The following is a 17,362-nucleotide window of genomic DNA, read 5'->3' on the forward strand; positions in this document are numbered from 1 at the left end:
ATCCCATTTGCCTGGAGTCAAGTCTGCACAAATAGCTGAATTGGTTGCCTTGGCAAAAGCCTGTAAATTTGGGAAAAATTGGAAAGTAACCATATACACTGACAGCCAGTATGGTTATGGAGTTGTGCATGACTATGGCCAACTATGGATGCAAAGGGAGTTTCTGACTTCTTCAGGTACTCCGATTAGAAATGGAAAATATGTCAAAGATTTGCTGGAAGCAATCCTGTTACCAAAAGAAGTGGCTGTGGTCAAGTGTGCTGCTCACAAATCTGACAACGACAAAGTGACAGCTGAGGATGGTGTCATTGTTTATCTTGATGAAACAGCAGTGTTACCCGACTGTCTGCTTGCTCCTATGGCTAGGTTGATTCACGGAGATTCCCATTTGGGAAGAGATGCTATGATACGTCTGTTCAGACAGTCATGGTTCAATGCGAAATTCAGGAACATAGCAGAGGCACTCTGCCAGAGGTGTTTGATTTGCCAACAAATGAACCCAGTGAAGAAAACAGTAGTGTTACTCTACATCAGATATACAATATGACTTTTATAATACCTATAAATATAAATTAAATATTTTGTTCTATTTGCTTTTCCTTTCGGCCTATATCTTTATATTGTACTATATCTAATTGGTTGCCAGGAAGCCTTAGACAAGTTTACAGGGCTACTCCTGTGGGTGGCACAACCAGTGCTGCAGGCTTACTAGTAGAATTTGGTTTACAGGGATTTACAGGCACTGGGCACACATTGTAATCAAATATGCCAATCATGGATAACAACCAGAATCACAGTTTACGTATCACCCCTTAAGGTTTCAAGACACTAGAGGCTGTTGGGGAGATTAAGTGAGCCATTGCTCAGAGTCACATGGTGCTGAGCTGAACTACCACTGGCGCTGGAGATCGAACCATGAGTCCCACGCTCCGGGGTCAGCTGCTCTGGCTGCCGTGCCACATCTCTCCACCTCCACCTCTGCCTATCCGCAGAAGTAAAGTGCCTAGAGTACCTCTACTAGCAAAAAAGCAGTCCAGCATAACAGTCGAAAATACAGTCAAAAATACAGGTGGTAGAGGCAAAAAGGCTGAAGAAACAATGCCAAAGTTGTCAGGTCTAACAGTACTCAGTGCTCAGTAATTTTTCTGAGATGGTGTCCTCGTCTATCATCCATTTATGGTGCCTAGAAACCCACCCAATATGCCCTTGCAACTGTCTCCAACGTCCCCCTGCCAAGAACATACTTCCGCTCTCTTTTCCTTATGGGCTTAGATTACAGCTCATATCATCTGGATTGTGCCTATTTGTGCTCTCTACAGTGCTTATATGTATTTAAAAAAACGTAAGTCTTATTGTATGATTTTTTTAACATCTTAGTGCACAAACAGGCAATTATGCTCTGTGTTTTCTAGTTGTGCTGTCTACAGCTCTTGTTTTAATTTGTAAATTCACCAAGTTAATGAATGTGTGCAGACAGTGCAGTTTGAGCAAAACCCGGTGGATACACTCCTGCAGACAGTGCACGTTCATGAAATGGTCCCTGGATCACCCAACTGGACTTTTATTTGTACTACCTTCAAAGTCAAAATGAGATCTGAAGCTTATAGTGCTGCTCACACAAGGTTTGGCTCATGGCAGTGCCACATATACACAGCACTGTGACCGCATTTAATTGAAACATTTTGAGCTGTGCTTATTCCTTCCTCTGTTTTTTTTTTACTTTTTATTATTTTCTTCTTGGCAGTGATTTGATTCAGTCTTATACATAATAAATCTGTACAACACCCCATTTCATCAATACACAGTTCCGCGCGTAGCATATATACATTAGTCTCCCAATTGTGCACAGTTTTTATCAAGCCTCGCCCCTCCACCCACCACCCCTCACTCCTCATCCAGTCCTGAGTCATCACTTTCATTGTCTGTTGGTAGATCACAAATATCTCCCCTGTATTCATTCCATGTCCCCCAGATTTGAGTCAATTTTCTGGGGCATCCTCTATTACCAAACACTGCCCTTTCAGTTATCATAGCCTCATCCATGTCTCTGCCCCACCTGTTAAAGAAGGCACCTCCACCCCCCCCCACTTTTGCGCTATATTTCTTTTAGCTACCATTATTCTGAATGTGACCCAATTCTGCCTGTGGCGTGTGAGATCATTGGGCTCCCATATTTTTAATAGACATCTGCGTGGTTCCGGTGTAAGCGACACCCCCTGCGCTTGTGACATAGTACATAACACTTGTGTCCAGAACGGTGCTATTCTGGGACATTCCCATATAGTATGAAAAAAAGTTCCCTCCTCTCCGCAGCCCCGGAGAAAAAAGAGGTGGTCTATTCTTCTCATCTTGTGTAAAACCAATCTGGTGTAATAAGAGCAGTGCAAAATTTTAAGTTGTACCAGTCTAAGGCTTGAGGGTATTCCCACCTCCCTCGGGGATGCCAACGCCTCCTGCCACTCCGAGTCATCCATCTCTCCTATGTCCTGTGACCATTTGACTTTCAGGGGGCCTGTGGGATTGGGCAAGTTGTTTACTAATTTACGATAAGTAAAAGAGGTAGCCTTCTTCTGCATGTACTCAGTCAGTAACCTATCCTCCATAGGCGACGCCTCAGGGACATCAGAGCCAGGTGGTATCGCCGTCATCAGGGCATGTCTAATTTGTGTATATCTAAACAGTTCAGAGGGCGCCATTTCATAAAGTTGCTGGAGACGCTCAAACTGCATCATTTCCCATCCCTGCCACAAGTCCCCCTGTTGATATTCCTATGTCATCCCATTGTTCGAAGCCTTTGCTGTTTCGAAGCTTTCCTAGTTTTTTGTTGTCCCATAGTGGTGTAAGATGTGTCAGTACCCCCGCCATCCAAGTTTAGTCTGCGCCGTGTGCCACAACATCAGAGTATGTCGCAGTGGGCCAAACATTGTCAATGCCAATTTCTTATCATAGAGGGGAGAAAGCATACTTCTTGTGCCAAGTTGGGCTCTATCTGCCTTATACGCTGGGTCGGATTGCGGGACATGTAGCCAGTGATTAATCACCTTGAGCTTTGCTGCCCAGTAATAGAGCTGCACATCAGGGAGCGCTATTCCTCCGTCATACCACCCTCTCACCAGTTTGGCCTGAGCGATGCGCGGTGGCTTATTACCCCATAAGATGCTGGAGACCTGTGTTGAGATTGCTTTAAAGTAGGTAGGCACTACCTGGTATGGTGTGTTCTCCAGAACATGTAGGAAGTGGGGAAAAGCCATCATTTTGAAAAGCGCTGCCTTTCCTTGTAACGTTAGTTGTAGTGTCTCCCAGTGATGCACATCTCTCTTAAGACGCTCCAGCGGGGGCTGTAGGTTTTTATTAAAAAATTCTCTGGAGTCAGCGGTGACGTAAATCCCTAAATATTTAAACGTACTTCCCGCTATTGTTAGCGGGCATTCGTCAGGAAGGAGTGGCGGAGGACCATGAGGCACGTAGAGCATTGATTTTGACCAATTAATCGTATATTCTGAAGCGACACCATAGGCAGTACACACGTCCAAGAGGGTCATTATAGATAGCCTAGGTTTGGATAAATATAGCAGGAGATCATCGGCATAAAGGGACACTCGGTCCTCCCAGTCTTCTGCCCAATTAAGACCCCGTATTGTTGGCTCCCATCGTATCCACGCCGCCAAGGGTTCAAGGACCAGTGCAAAAAGTAACAGTGACAGTAGGCAGCCCTGGCGTGTGCCCCTTGCCGGGGAGAAATCACCTGATATATGGCCTTTAGTGGTAACATGTGCCAGAGGCTTAGTGTATAAGAGCCGAATCCATGAGCTAAATTTAGGGCCAAATCCCAAATGCTTAACACTGCAAAGAGAAATGGCCACTTGACCATATCGAAGGCCATATGGGCATCCAATGAGAGCACCACCGCCTGCTCCTCCAAATACTCTGCACAGGCTATTACCCCGTGTAATCTCCTCAAATTCAGGGCAGTGTTCCTGCCCAGCATAAATCCAGACTGGTCTGGATGTATGAGCGCTGGTAGGTGCGGCGTAAGTCTTCTAGCCAACAATTTTGCGAGGATTTTGGCTTCTGCATCTGCTACGGAGATGGGTCGGTACGAGGTGCACCTATCGGCCGGCTTATCAGGTTTGAATATTGCCACTATTGTGGCTGTGAGCTGGTCTGGGGGTAGCTCACCCCTCTCCAGACTATCGAGGAACATATGAGGTGCAATGGTGTCTGCCGTTCGTTAATAAAATTCATTCGGGATCCCGTTCGGGCCTAAGGCTTTGCCTGATTGCAGCGCCCCGATGGCTGACGTCAGCTCGTCTATCTTTAGGTCGCTCTCCAGTTCGTTTGCTGCTTCCGGCGTCAGTTTGGGCATGTTAAGATCTTGGAGGTACGTCAGCGCCTCCTCCAAGGAGATTTCAGAGTTGGAGGAGTAAATTGCTTGAAAGTGTCGTGCCAACATGTCCACTATCATGTGTGGGTCAGTTGTGATCTCCCCATCCTCCGTACATAGCTGCGCTATCCATCTTTCACTTTTTTCTCTCCTATCTAACCACGCCAGAACCTTTCCTGCTTTGTCCCCAACTTCATATATTTTGCGGCGCGTATTCTGTATCTGTTGTCTAGTTAATGTTGTGAGGTGTTCTTTATGTCTGTGCTGCCGGAGGCGGTGGTTGTCAGCTGTATCAGGGGTGGGATCTCTAGCATGTAGGGCCTCCACTGCTTGTAGTTCGGATTCTAGATTCTGTAGTTCCACCTGCCCTTCCTTTTTATGTGTTGCTATGGACGAAATGGCCCGGCCTCTGACCACCGTTTTAAATGCCTCCCAGAGGGTAGTAGGTGAGGCCACTGAGCCTGTATTTTCCCCGAAGTAGTGGGCTACTCCTTTTTTAAGCTCCCGCCTGATTTTTGGAACCTGTAAGTAGCCAGGGCGGATCGGATAGATTCTGCGTCTTTTCTGTTGGTAGTATGTGTACTTAAGCAATATTGGGGAATGGTCAGAAACGCCCCGCGGTCTAATTTCTATAGTGTCTACATTTTTAAGACTGCCCAGGGATCCCAGGAAGAAATCTATCCTGGTCAGACTATTATGGACCCCCGAGTGATACGTAAATTGGCGTTCTGTTGGATGGTTTCTCCGCCATATATCTATAAGGCCCATCGCCTCCAAGAAACTTCCCAGGCGTGACCCTCCGAACGTACCTATTCTAGCCGGGAGCCTGTCCAAGGTGTCATGCAGAGTCGCGTTAAAATCCCCACCAATAAGGAGCTCTCCCTCCGGAAGGCCAAGTAAAAAGTCACTGAGATCCGGCAGAGCCACTGTATACAATGCCGGGGGAATATAGACAGACACTATGTTAAGGGGTTGCCCTTCCCACTGCGTACTTATAGCTGCGAATCTCCCCTGTGTATCTGATCTGGTACTACGCACCATCAGTGGGAATTGTTTCTTTAGTAATATGCCTACTCCCCTTGAGCCCGATGTGAATTCCGAATGAACTACCATTTTGTATCCCCATCTATCCATCGCTCTACTAGCCGTACCATTTAGGTGTGTTTCCTGCAGCATCACCACCGCCGGGCTCGTTCTTTTGATGCACTGTAAAACTATACCTCGCTTTATTTTATCCCCTAGCCCCCTTACATTCCATGTAAGCAGGGACAAAGTAGGCCTCGTGGTATCAGGGACTACCAGAGCTTCAGCCTGTACCGTGCCTTCCAATGTCGTTCCCGACATGTCTACTAGGACTTTCGAAATTGGGTAGGATTGGGAGCATTGCTCCGGGTTCTGTGCTACTGCATAACTGGCTGTGTACTGAATCCTATAATAAACTTCTTGAAAACAAAAACGTTACAACCCCATCCTCCCCGTTCCCCTCCCTGCCTCCCTGCCTTGCGGACTTAAAATTGCCAGCCACCCCAACTGAGCAGAGTGCTTGATCCCCAACTCCTTAAACATTACTTGCACGTATGGGAGCGGGAAGTCCAAGGAGGACCGCATCTTCCCCACGTCCCAGAGTCTGCTTCATCTATAGTTCCAGTGTCCCTGCATCACCAAGGTGCGCCCAAGTCCACTTCAGCTCACGGTGCCTTCTGATCTCGCCTGCAACTGGCTGATGTCATCACGATTTTGCTCATCATTCTCCGGATCCTCATTTCTCCCATTATTTCGCCGTCCTTTGTGTACTTTGCCGTCTTTGCCCGCCACTCTCCACCCCTCTAGCCAGCCATGGGCCTCCTCCGGTGTTTCGAAGAACCAGGTCTTGCCGTCTGCTACGACACACAGTTTTGCCGGGAATAGCATGGTGTACGGCAGTTCACGGGCTCTCAGTGCCTTCTTAACCTCTAAAAAGCTCCTGCGTCGTGCCGTAACCACAGCTGTGTACCTTGGGAAGAAGGAGATGACAGAATTATGGACTCGGACTGGTGGTGCTATCCGAGCCGTCTATAATATCGCATCTCTGTCCCGAAAGTTGAAGATATGGGCCAGCACCGGCCTTGGAGGTTCTCCGGGCTTTGTTGGTCCACCCGGCACCCTGTGTGCCCGCTCCACTGAAAAGAAGGTTGAGAGTCCTTTGGGTTGCAGGCGAGATTTTATAAGTTCCTCGATGTAGAGGTCCATTGCAGGGCCCCCTTCCATCTCCGGAAGTCCTGTGATTCGGACGTTATTGCGGTGGGAGCGCCCTTCCTGGTCGTCTATCGTTGCCGCCATTCGCCTATTTTCTTCCTCCAATCGTGTCACTTTCTTGATCAGGAGTGCAGAGTCCTTTGAGAGTGTTCTTGTCACTTGTTCAACCTCCGCAACCCTTGCAAACATTTTCTGAAAGTCGGCGCGCAAAAATGTGACATCCGTTGAGATGGATCCTACCGTAGTTTGCACACTGTGGAGGGCTGCCATAATGTCTTCCAATGTCACCTTGGGCCCCCCTTTTGCCTCTTTGTCTTTGTTCAGCTGGTCTGTATTCTCTGATAGTGGAGGGAAGTCTTTAGCGTATGCGAATTTGTCCAATTTACCCTTCTGATTTGTACGAGTTCCTCTGCCCTCACTATGTAGATACCAGGGTTCCCCTCCTCTCTACCATGAAATCGTTGAGACCTTTGCTCGTAATTTACAACAGAAAGTTACTGGGGGTCGTCACCGCAGTCTTGCGTTTCAGTGCTTCGTTGTTTTCCATCCCACATAGCAGCCGCCGGAGGCCCGAGGTCCACCTCTTCTATAGCCACAGATTATCGCTGGTGAAACTGTGTTTCTACATCAGTGGCACATTCCCAACGCCAAGCTATGTGCCTCGCAGTCTCTGCTCCACCTGGCGAAGGGCGCACCACACAGCCCCGTGGATCTAGTGTACTGCCTGCCTCACCGGGAATGTTCCTTCACTGCGGTCAAATATAATTTGTGTGCCCCGACGTTCTGTTGTTAGTTTTCCCTGGTGTCCCCTCGGGTGTTTTCACAGGGCATTGGCACTCCTACCGGCTCCCATTACTGTGCGGTATCTCCGAATGCCGAGTGTGTAAAATGGCGGCTGGGAGTCGACTCGGCGGGCCAATTCGGCAGTCCGCTCCGTTATTTCCGCAGGGTGTAGGGCCTCAATACTGGCGCGGGGCTGCCGACGCCCCCCGTTCTACGCTCCGGTACCGGCGGGCAGCGCTGCCACTCCGCGCACCCCCCCGGCACTCGACACCATCAGCCCGGCCTCTCCAGCTGCCTCACGGTCTACCAGTCTCCCCGCAGGCCTCCGAGGACTATCGCGCAATTGAGGCCCCGGCTGCAGTTCCGTTCGCAGGCCCATCGCGCAATTGAGGTCCCGGCTGCAGTTCCGTTCGCAGGCCCACACCAGTCGGCGATCACTACTTACGTTCCCGGGCACTTCACGGCTTCGGAGTTAGGTCTGTGGATGCCACTCCATCCCTGGTTGCTGTACGGTGACTCTGGGTCCCTTATTAATATCGGATGCATATACGGATTAATGGGGAAGCGATCCTATCCCCGGAGCTCCTCTAGGCTGCGGCCATTGCTCTCAGCTGCTAGCCACGACCCTCCTTCCTGTGTTTTTAAAAAAAAAACAAAAAAAAAACCTTTTCATTGGAGTTTTTATTGCCGACAGATTTTACAAATAGAAGCCGCAACATATGCAGTTTTCCATCATATTGTTACATTAAATTGCCATTGTGGTAAACTAGTGGATATGTAGAGTGTTTGGGCGTGTTGTATTGTCCTTCATACGCTTCTTGGATGTGACTGTGGGTGTTTGATCTGCAATGATGTGCTTGGTTGTTCGGATCTCGTCTGAGTAGTTCCGCCGCAGTTGTGGAAGTGTGTTTTTAGTTCATCAGCTAGTGGGGATAACTTGGATGGTGGGATCAGGGGATAGAAGGAAAGTGGGATGCAGGGCCGCACCTACTGGTGTACTACCATAGTCTGTGGTTTACCAGTGGTCGTTACCTCAATCAATCAATCAATCAATCATGACATTTGTATAGCGCACTACTCACCCGGAAGGGTCGCAAGGCGCTTGGGGGAAGGGGTCCGCTACTGCTCGAACAGCCAGTTCTTGAGTTGTCTCCTGAAGGCGAGATGGTCCTGGGTCAGCCGAAGGTGGATGGGGAGGGAGTTCCATGTCTTGGCCGCCAGGTAGGAGAAGGATCTGCCTCCGGCGGTGGCTCTTCGGATGCGTGGTACGTCATGGTTCATGTGGCGACGCTTGGGTGAGGGTACTTTGCACCTCTCCGGTGTGTGTGCGCTGGATATGGTGGGTTGGGGGGGGTATTACGACGTCATAGTGGTTGACTGGGAAGTTGTGGGTGTTTGGCGTAGTTTGCTTGAACTTGTGTAGGAGGGTTGCCCTTTCCAATGGGATTGGGTTACAACATATCCCCTTTACCTATTCGCTTCCTCTTCTGCCTGGCCCCATTTTATGGTCGCTCCCCTCCATGCTTCTATCGGGGGACCTGTGGGGGAATACCAAGGCATTGTGATGTTGCATTTTGCTAGAAATCTAGCTAATACTGCAAATCAAGTTTCTTTACATATCCCTAGGGTGCACGCCTTCCATGTGTTAAGGTTTGTCAGACCTGTGATTGCTTGTAACATGGTGTCTATTTCGTTACAGTAGGGCTGTAGATCAGGGCATGCTAAAAGCATATGTATAAATGTAGATCTGGGCTGGTAGCAGCGGGAGCATTCAAATTTCTCTGTAGGATAAAATCGCTGAAGCCGCTTTGGGGTGAGGTATTCTCTGTTTAGTATGTTAAATTGAATATTCTTGAAGCGTTGGTTGCGCTAGACTTTCTTATGGTGCTCTCGGGCTTTGAGCTATTCCTTGTCTTGAAGCGCCCGGCCGAACTCCCCCTCCCACTTCTCTCTGAGCCGTGTTAGTGGAAAGGCCATCAGCGTTATGATGGATTTGTAAATACACGTGATTAGGTGGCGCCCTGTAACCATATTTAATATCACATGTAGAATTGGGTGCTTCTGTGGTTCTCCATCCGTTAGGACCCACTTTTTCTTACAGTCAGCAATGAGCTTCCTATGCAGGAGTAATTGTCCCGGGGGAGACCACTCCCCTCTACTAGACTCTCAAAGGTGGCCAATTGGCCCTCCGGAAATGCGATTCGGCTTCTGTGAGTGCATATTCTGACCAGACCTGCATGTTGTGGGCAGTGTAGTGATCTCTACCCGTTGTTCCTTTCTCTGCTGATACAAAATGCGCCATTGCAAATGCGACAAGTGCTATATAGTAAACAAGTGTAAAGTGACTTGTGCAACTCTTACACACGCCAGCCAGGAGAAAACCAGTACCTGCACAGCACGCAGGCCCATGTCTGGCAAAAATATATGCTCAATGCTTACCAGACCTTGCAATGTCTTTAAAATTAACACACCATCCTTCAGATATGGCTCAGAAATGTAAAATAATTATGAAGGAGAAGAAAGAAGATTCCCAAAGCTACACATACATTACCTTGGGTGGTCTTCCTACCAGTCCACCTCCTTAGCTAAACTAGCCTGGCTTCTTTTAAGATGTGGCCAAGACCAACACAGTGAAACATCCAGAGGCCTTCTTCCAAACAAGATGTTGCTTTAGTGTGTAAACTATTTTGCTGTACCGCACCATATTAGCTGTCACTAATGGCCATATAGCCAACAATATGCATATGAATTCCTCTGCAGGATTCTCCCTGTTCTGAGGGAAAGCAGAAACGGTGTCAGAAAATAATACATCTCTTAGTCCATTCCTTACTTGGTATCTTGAGATAAACAAGGAAAGATTATTGACCACCATTAACGTTTTATCAGCTACATTCAAATGTAAATGCGATCCAATCATACTTGTTGAGAAGAGCAGTTTGAGTGTTGGCGAATGAGACAGACACTGATGAAAAGTTAGTATGACAAGTAGGAGGGAGCGGATAATGAGGAAGAAAGAAGAAACAAAGAATTCACAATGCAAATGAATGAACTGAGAAAGGAAATAAGGACACATTGCGTTATCAGCACTAGAAAAAACACTGAGAGCCACTTATTACAATTTTTTGCAAACACTTGACATTATAGTAAAAGCGCAATTGGAATTGACAACGAATAGAATATGTTATTGAAGTAGCACTTTATGTTTTTGTCACTTCAGGATCAAATATGTGAGCATTTCATTGGTTAAATTCTCAATTGCTTACAACGGCGGCTCATTTGTATTTCAGAACTGGGGATCAATTTTGATCACATTTGGCAAAAGACATTGACAGTTCTAAACCCTCTGAAGCCAGCAGATGGCAGCATCATGAATGAGACCGATCTGACTGGACCCATGTTCTTCTGTTTGGCCCTTGGAGCTACACTTCTACTGGTATTGTATGAGAGGGATTCAATTACTCTCTGCTGATGTACTACTAAATGAGTCGTGTGTGAATTGATTTATTGCCTTATTACTAAAACTCATGCTTTCAGAATATATTATGTCGCAACTCAGGAGCTAAATAAATCGTGTAACAATAGTTCAGATACATGTTCAAAAGTGAACGTAGGTTTAGAACTTTATACGTTTTTCAGTTTGATGCATATTAACAGTGGCAGCTGGTGACAATTTGAAAGTGGTAGGGTGTAAAAGTTCAGGATGAGTGCCTTGGAGCGAGTTAATGTATGAGTGAGCTCAAATGGTTGTAAGGAGGGTTTGGGGGAGTTCTCACCCACACCCCCCAGAAAAATTTGGAAACAGAGTGGGGAAATGGTGCATTTTCAAGCAAATTAGAGAAAGCAATAACAGACTTTGAGATAACAATGCTGAGTACCTCACAGATAAGTGCATTGTGCATGCTTTTCTGTGGCAGGGAGACACACCAAGCAGCGTACTTAATGCACTGCTGCAGGATGGCTAGAGGACCAGCCTCCCGCACTATTTTCCAAGCCTGCTTACGATTGTAGACAAAACTGATATTGCTCTTTCACGTGTGATCTGGAGCAAAAATGTGCCCTTACGAATAATATAATTCATGTAGTGAAGCGGCACTTAAGTGTCTAAATATCTTTGTGGATCAGGCCTGTAGCGATGTCTTTTGTAGGTGAAAGTTGTTGACACTGAAAGTTGTGGTAAATTCTTTTATGGTGTGAAGAAGAATTGGAGATCTGACTGCTAAATTGAATAAGTGTTGTTGCAGAGTTTTATATAGTGCGAACTAGACCCGAACCGAATCAGGTATCAGAGCGCTTTTGTGCTTTGTTACTACATGGATGCAATGTACTTGTAATACTTACTACACACACATGTTGTAAAGGGGCTACTGACCATAAGGGGTGTGACTCATTGCTGTGAACTGATTTAACTCGCACAGTGAACAGGTTTAGAACAAGCATTGGCAAAGCCAATAGGTATCGCCTTTTGGCTTTGCCAATGGTTTTCACTGACTCTGTTCGTCGTTTAAACACAAACAGTGACGTGCCTTACTTCTCTGGACACCACAAGTGAAGGGGCGAGGGTGAGAGCAGTAGAATCAATGCCTCCTCCGTGTAGGTTGGAGCACCTGTGGACCACCCGCTTGAGACCGGCCCTCCGTGGCCTATAATTGACAACGCAACGGGGAGACCAGCAGAAAAAGTACAACCAAAAAAGTACGGCATGGGGGGGTGAAAAACAACACGGACAACGGGCGGGGGGCAGGAGCATGTTGAACACGGACAACAGGAGGGGGGCGTGTAATGACTTTAACCCACATATCAGTTCTAGTAAGAACTAGCACTATTACATCTTCCTTGAGGCTCCCTTGCGTCCTCTCGCATCAAGCACTCCTTACCTACTCACGCTTACCCAGGAACAGCCACACTCCTCTGACAGACATAACCGGCGCCCTCAGTACGGTGCCAGGATTGTCTCTAGCAACAATTTTCCAGTTCCTACCTTGAACACATCTTTTTCCCCGCGCTCTCATGTTCTCCCACAAAAAACACTACACACATACAAACCCAGGAACAACCGCAGGCCACCGCCGGAGTGCTACACACGTTTTGGAGAGTACTTCTAGATACATTTTTGTAGCTCCATAACATCGTGTTCATAGCGTCCATCCGTTCCCTCACAACACCCACTGCTCACACAAACCCAGCGCACCCTGAAAGAACCGCACTCGCCGCTGGACAGACCCACTCTCTTTGATATTCCTGCCCGTGCTTCTAGCACCAGTTGCACTTTCATGGTGCCTATAACATCTACCATGGCCCCCTTGTCAGAGGGACACCCCTCGCCACAGATAGGCTGGGCCTTGTACAAAAATGCAGGGAAAGGTGCTCTCTGTCAGCTCCTGCAGCCACAAACACAGCACAGGGGCCCTGTGAGTGCCCGGACATCTAAGCACACAGGAGTGTAAACAAGACCTCTGCAGTTAAACAAGTGCCCCCTTCACCAGCGGTGTGTTTCTGCACAGTGCCCGCGCCTCCAAACTGGTCCCTCGTCCAAGCACAAGCCACACAGCCCTCTCGGGCAGAGGGAGCCGTCTTACTTACTCTGAGGCAGGCTGGAAATTCTCACCATTCGCCACAGGCTTGGAGCTTCAAGTACAGAAAAAAAGTTCCCTTTCATTGGCATGGGGGGCTGAGCCCCGGCTGCAGCGAGGGGAGAAACCACGGATGCCGAGTCCTCTCTGGATATCCAGTGAGAGAGGTCCGTAGACCAGTGAGCCCTTGAAGGGTCTTCAGCAGGCGGTGGAAGGCTGGTCCTTTGTGGGGATGGATGTTTGTGGCAGATGGATGGGTGGGCGCCTCCTGGCAGCGCTGTGGACAGTCGCCGGATCCTTGCACCTGTGGTGCCCAGGTAGGGACGAGGAAGGTGGCCTGGCAGCGCTGCCATTGATGCAGACGGTGCAGGCAGGGTGCTCAGGCAGCGCTGTCGGTGACACAGGCGGAGTGCTCAGCGGTGCAGGCAGGGTGCTCGGGTAGGCAGGGTTCTAGGCAGTGCCACTGTCCAGGGTCTCCACAGGTGCTGGCAGTAGAAGGAGGGCTCCAGTCAGGGCAGCAGTCAGAGGTAAAGTCCCGTGGCGCTGCTGCCTGGGTACAGGGACTGCAGGGCTGCGGGTGATGTCAGTGGCCGCCCTGTGGTCGCTCCATGCCTCCTTGGTGCTCTTTGTGTCTTTGCCGCCTCTCGCTGTCTGTTCCCTGCGCCACTGTGGAGTGTCAGAGCGCATTGGGGAGGGGGCGGGAGCACAAGGAATGTGACAACGGGAGGGTGGGAAGGAGCATGGTGAACACGGACAATGGGAGGGGGTGGGGGGCAGGAGCAAATTGAAACAACAAGAAATTAAACAAGAAAAGCCTGACCCACAAGGAATGCAGCTACCACCACCCTGCGTGCCGCAGCTCTCTCCCACAAGCAAAACTCTGTGGGAGTGATCGTTTGCCAAAAAGGTGGGACATGCGCCCGCTTTTAGCCATTTGCAGGCTACGAAAACAAAATGACACAGGCAACACCCAACCAAATGCGTTGGGGGGAGTCAGACCCACACAGACAAGTTTAGCGTGATTACAAGAAGCCTCGCACAGCAGCGCATGCACACTGGTCAGGCTCGACCTAAAAAAGAACATTAAGGCTGCATTTTGATTTCATTGTGTAACCGTTGTAATTGACGGTTCCTCCTGATGTTTCATGTCCATGAGCCAGGACTCTGACCTGATGACATGCCTGTGAAGGTTAGAGTAAAGCTGCCACACCTCGTTGACACCCTGGTAAGTCAAAGAGCCCCCAGCCTCTCAGGGAGGGGAGGGGCACTGGGGGATGTAAACATTGCTAATGAACAGAGCTGAAGAAGATCCTGGTCACTGAGTAGTGTGTCCCTCATGTTTAATTACTGGTAGCTGCTTAGGCTCTCAGGCCTGTCTAACCAGACCCACAGGCCCCACTTTGATTCACACAGGCCTGTCCATGGATGCTGCTGATTAGTAAAGGGCGCTTCAGTGCACTGCAATTATAAATAAGGTTTCGGGGCACCTTGCACATTGAGATGAGAGCAGGAGGTTGGTTAAAGACATGTCCGGTCCATTGAGTACTTTTGTGCAACACAGTAAAACCACCATATTATCCGAAAATGTACTGAGAGCAGTGCATTCACCCCATCAATAATATTCTCTGGGCATGAGGAGGAGGCTCACATGAATATTAATAATTGGTATCACCCACTGCACAGATCTTTCGTTCATCTTTCAATTCCTGCAGGCGCTCTCCAGCTAAGCACCCTTCAAGACATGCAGGCAGGCTCATCTTGGAGGAGGCAAATCAATGACTAATCTCTTGTATTGCCGGCTGCTTACAGTGACTTCCAAAGGGGCAGGCGCAGCCCTTGTAAAGAATTTTAATATACAGGAGCCTTATAGCCCAGAGTACAAGGTGGTTACGCGATTATCGAAGAATCAATCAACTGGTGGTCCAGCTGCAAAGCTGGGAAAGCACAGATTTCCGGGTTCCTTTGTCAGCAAATGAGTCGCCAAATGATTTCTGCTCAATGATCATAGATTCAACAGAATTGTGCGTCTGCCACTCTTAAGGACAATGTTGTAACACAGTTCCCACAAAGTCACAAGTCTCTTGCACACAAAGATACTTTCATTTTATATTATGTTGCTTCTTACTGTACTTACACTGTTTCTAAGCACTTTATATAACCGGTTACCATTACTCAAGCAACATTTCCACAGCCGTCTGCTCTGCTGTGATCTACGCTGATTTACCACGTCTGTCTTCAGTTTCTACACCATGACTGAATGACTGCACCTTCAACCTCCTCTCACTTCGATTTGTTATCGTTTTAGAGATTGGGGTTGAGGGGTCTGCCCTTCGCTTGCTGACCTCCTTCCTCGATCAGAGAGAGCCGAGGGTGAAGCTGGGGGACTTTCTATCTCCATCCCTGTCTGTGCAGTGTGGGGTCCCTCAGGGGTCGGCACTAAGTCCGACCCTTTTTAACATCTATGTGACCCCACTTGCCAGACTTATAAGATCTTTTGGGATGGAGGTAGTGTCCTACCCGACGACACCCAGATCCTCGTCTCTCTCTCCCAGTCGGCCAGCTCGGCTGCCTCCAACTTTAGATCTTGCATGGAGGCAGTCGCACAATGGATGATTCACAATTCATTGAAATTAAACGGGGGGAAGACGGGAGAAGACGGAGGTCATGGTGTTCGGAGGTAAGGAAGAGACATGGTCGGCGGAGTGGTGGCCGGATTCACTGGGAGCTTGTCCTGCCCCGCTTCATCTGCTAAAAATCTAGGAGTCCTGATCGACCCCACCCTCAGCATGCGTCAACAGGTCAATAGGACAGTCTCAACCTGTTGGGGAATTATCCATGTATTGAGGAAGATCAGACACTATCTCTCCCAGCAGGCCAGAAAACAGATAGTGATTGCACTCATTGGCTCCCGTCTGGACTATTGTAATGCGCTGTATGCGGGACTAAACAAGGGTCTGCTGCAGCGATTGCAATTAGTCCAGAACGCGGCGGCCAAATTTGTTTTAGACCGGCCACATCCGCTAGAAAATCGTTACACTGGCTCCCCATTGAAGACCGGATCCTCTTTAAAACATTGTGCATGACCCATAGGGCCTTGGCCAGGGGTAGTGCCACTGGGATTGGATCTATTTTGTCTCCCTATAGACCCTTGAGGAACCTTCGCTCTAGCGACAAATCGCTTTTATCAGTGCCCCGTATTCGTAGAGGGAAATAGGATGGCAAAGCCTTCTCCACCCTGGTACCTAAATGGTGGAAAACCTTTCCGGGGGATCTTAAGTCCCTTCCCACCTTGCAGTCTTTTAGAAAGGCTCTGAAAACTCGGCTTTTTGCGAAGTCATACTCGTAGTTGTGTTCTGCCTTTCTATGTTGTGATCTGTTTTGCTAGGCGCCTTGATGCCTCCGGGTTTTAGTTGCGCACTATAAATTTACTTCATTCATTCATTTATTCTCAGAATCGATCACCCATAAAGCCAATATTCTTTCCAGTTTCCTGACTGCGCTTCTGTGGTCTCTGTGGCCAAGAATCCACATGGTGCAGAATGCTTCCTATGAAACCGAACTGCAGTTCTGGCTATGAGGTGTAACGTTGGTATCCCATCATAGAGATACACGGACACCTTGGTAGTGGGGTAAGATTTCTCTTTATTAAGGGGAGGGAGGTACGTCCGATCTCCGCTATGCAATTCACTCTAGTGCATGCCGCAGCTCGCTATCCCGTCAGGCACCACGCGGGGTCACGTAGTTGCCTGACGACTAGACTGCGACACAAGATATCTACCCACTTAATACCAACACAATGTAAAATACATAACAATGCATTTGCTTTGCGTTGGTCCAAACAATGTGAACAGAAGGTCTATGTGCGACCTATAATGTGGCACCTCAGCCGAGGAGCCGTTGGCTTATGGCTGGGGGAGGTGCTGTCCTCGGCCTTGAGGGGAACGGAGAGGGGGAGAAGGAAGAGAGTGAGATGGAGAGAGAGAGAGAGAAATGCTGTACTGAGAATGTCCCTCGGGTAGCGAATAGGGTGCCACCTGGGAGGGAGTTCCATTGCAAACTCGCTATATCTACTTGGAAGCACCACTAACCTGCCTTTGCATGTGTGTGTGAGGGAGGCCTGCTCCCCCTGTGTCACCTGTACCTGAGGTGTGATCTTTGTGTTGCTCTCTGCTTGATTCTCATTATGTATGCTAGGTGCCCTCTGCCAAGTGCCTGGGTTGCCTGCGTCATTATTCTCCTTAGGTGGTGTTTGCTTTGTGGAATTCCTGGTATTACTTGGCCCTGTGTCACCCCCTGTCTACCCAAAGGTGCAGAAAACTCTGGAGTCATCAGGTGGAGGGGTGACATCGGCATCTGCTTCCTCACGATCGTTGCCAGCCCTGTTGGTACT

The 17,362-nt window shown here is 48.6% G+C and overlaps 1 protein-coding gene across 1 annotated transcript in view; it reads left to right on the forward strand.

Annotated features, from left to right (window-relative positions):
• The window catches only part of YIPF7 (Yip1 domain family member 7), a 623,048-nt gene that overhangs the window by 419,324 nt on the left and 186,362 nt on the right, over nucleotides 1-17,362 (forward strand). Inside the window, exon 4 of the mRNA XM_078678244.1 lies at nucleotides 10,690-10,835. Coding sequence (XP_078534370.1) covers nucleotides 10,690-10,835 — 146 coding nt within the window. The remainder of the gene's footprint in view (nucleotides 1-10,689; nucleotides 10,836-17,362) is intronic.

Source organism: Lissotriton helveticus, chromosome 2_2, assembly GCF_964261635.1.
Source record: "Lissotriton helveticus chromosome 2_2, aLisHel1.1, whole genome shotgun sequence".
Lineage (NCBI taxonomy): Eukaryota > Metazoa > Chordata > Amphibia > Caudata > Salamandridae > Lissotriton > Lissotriton helveticus.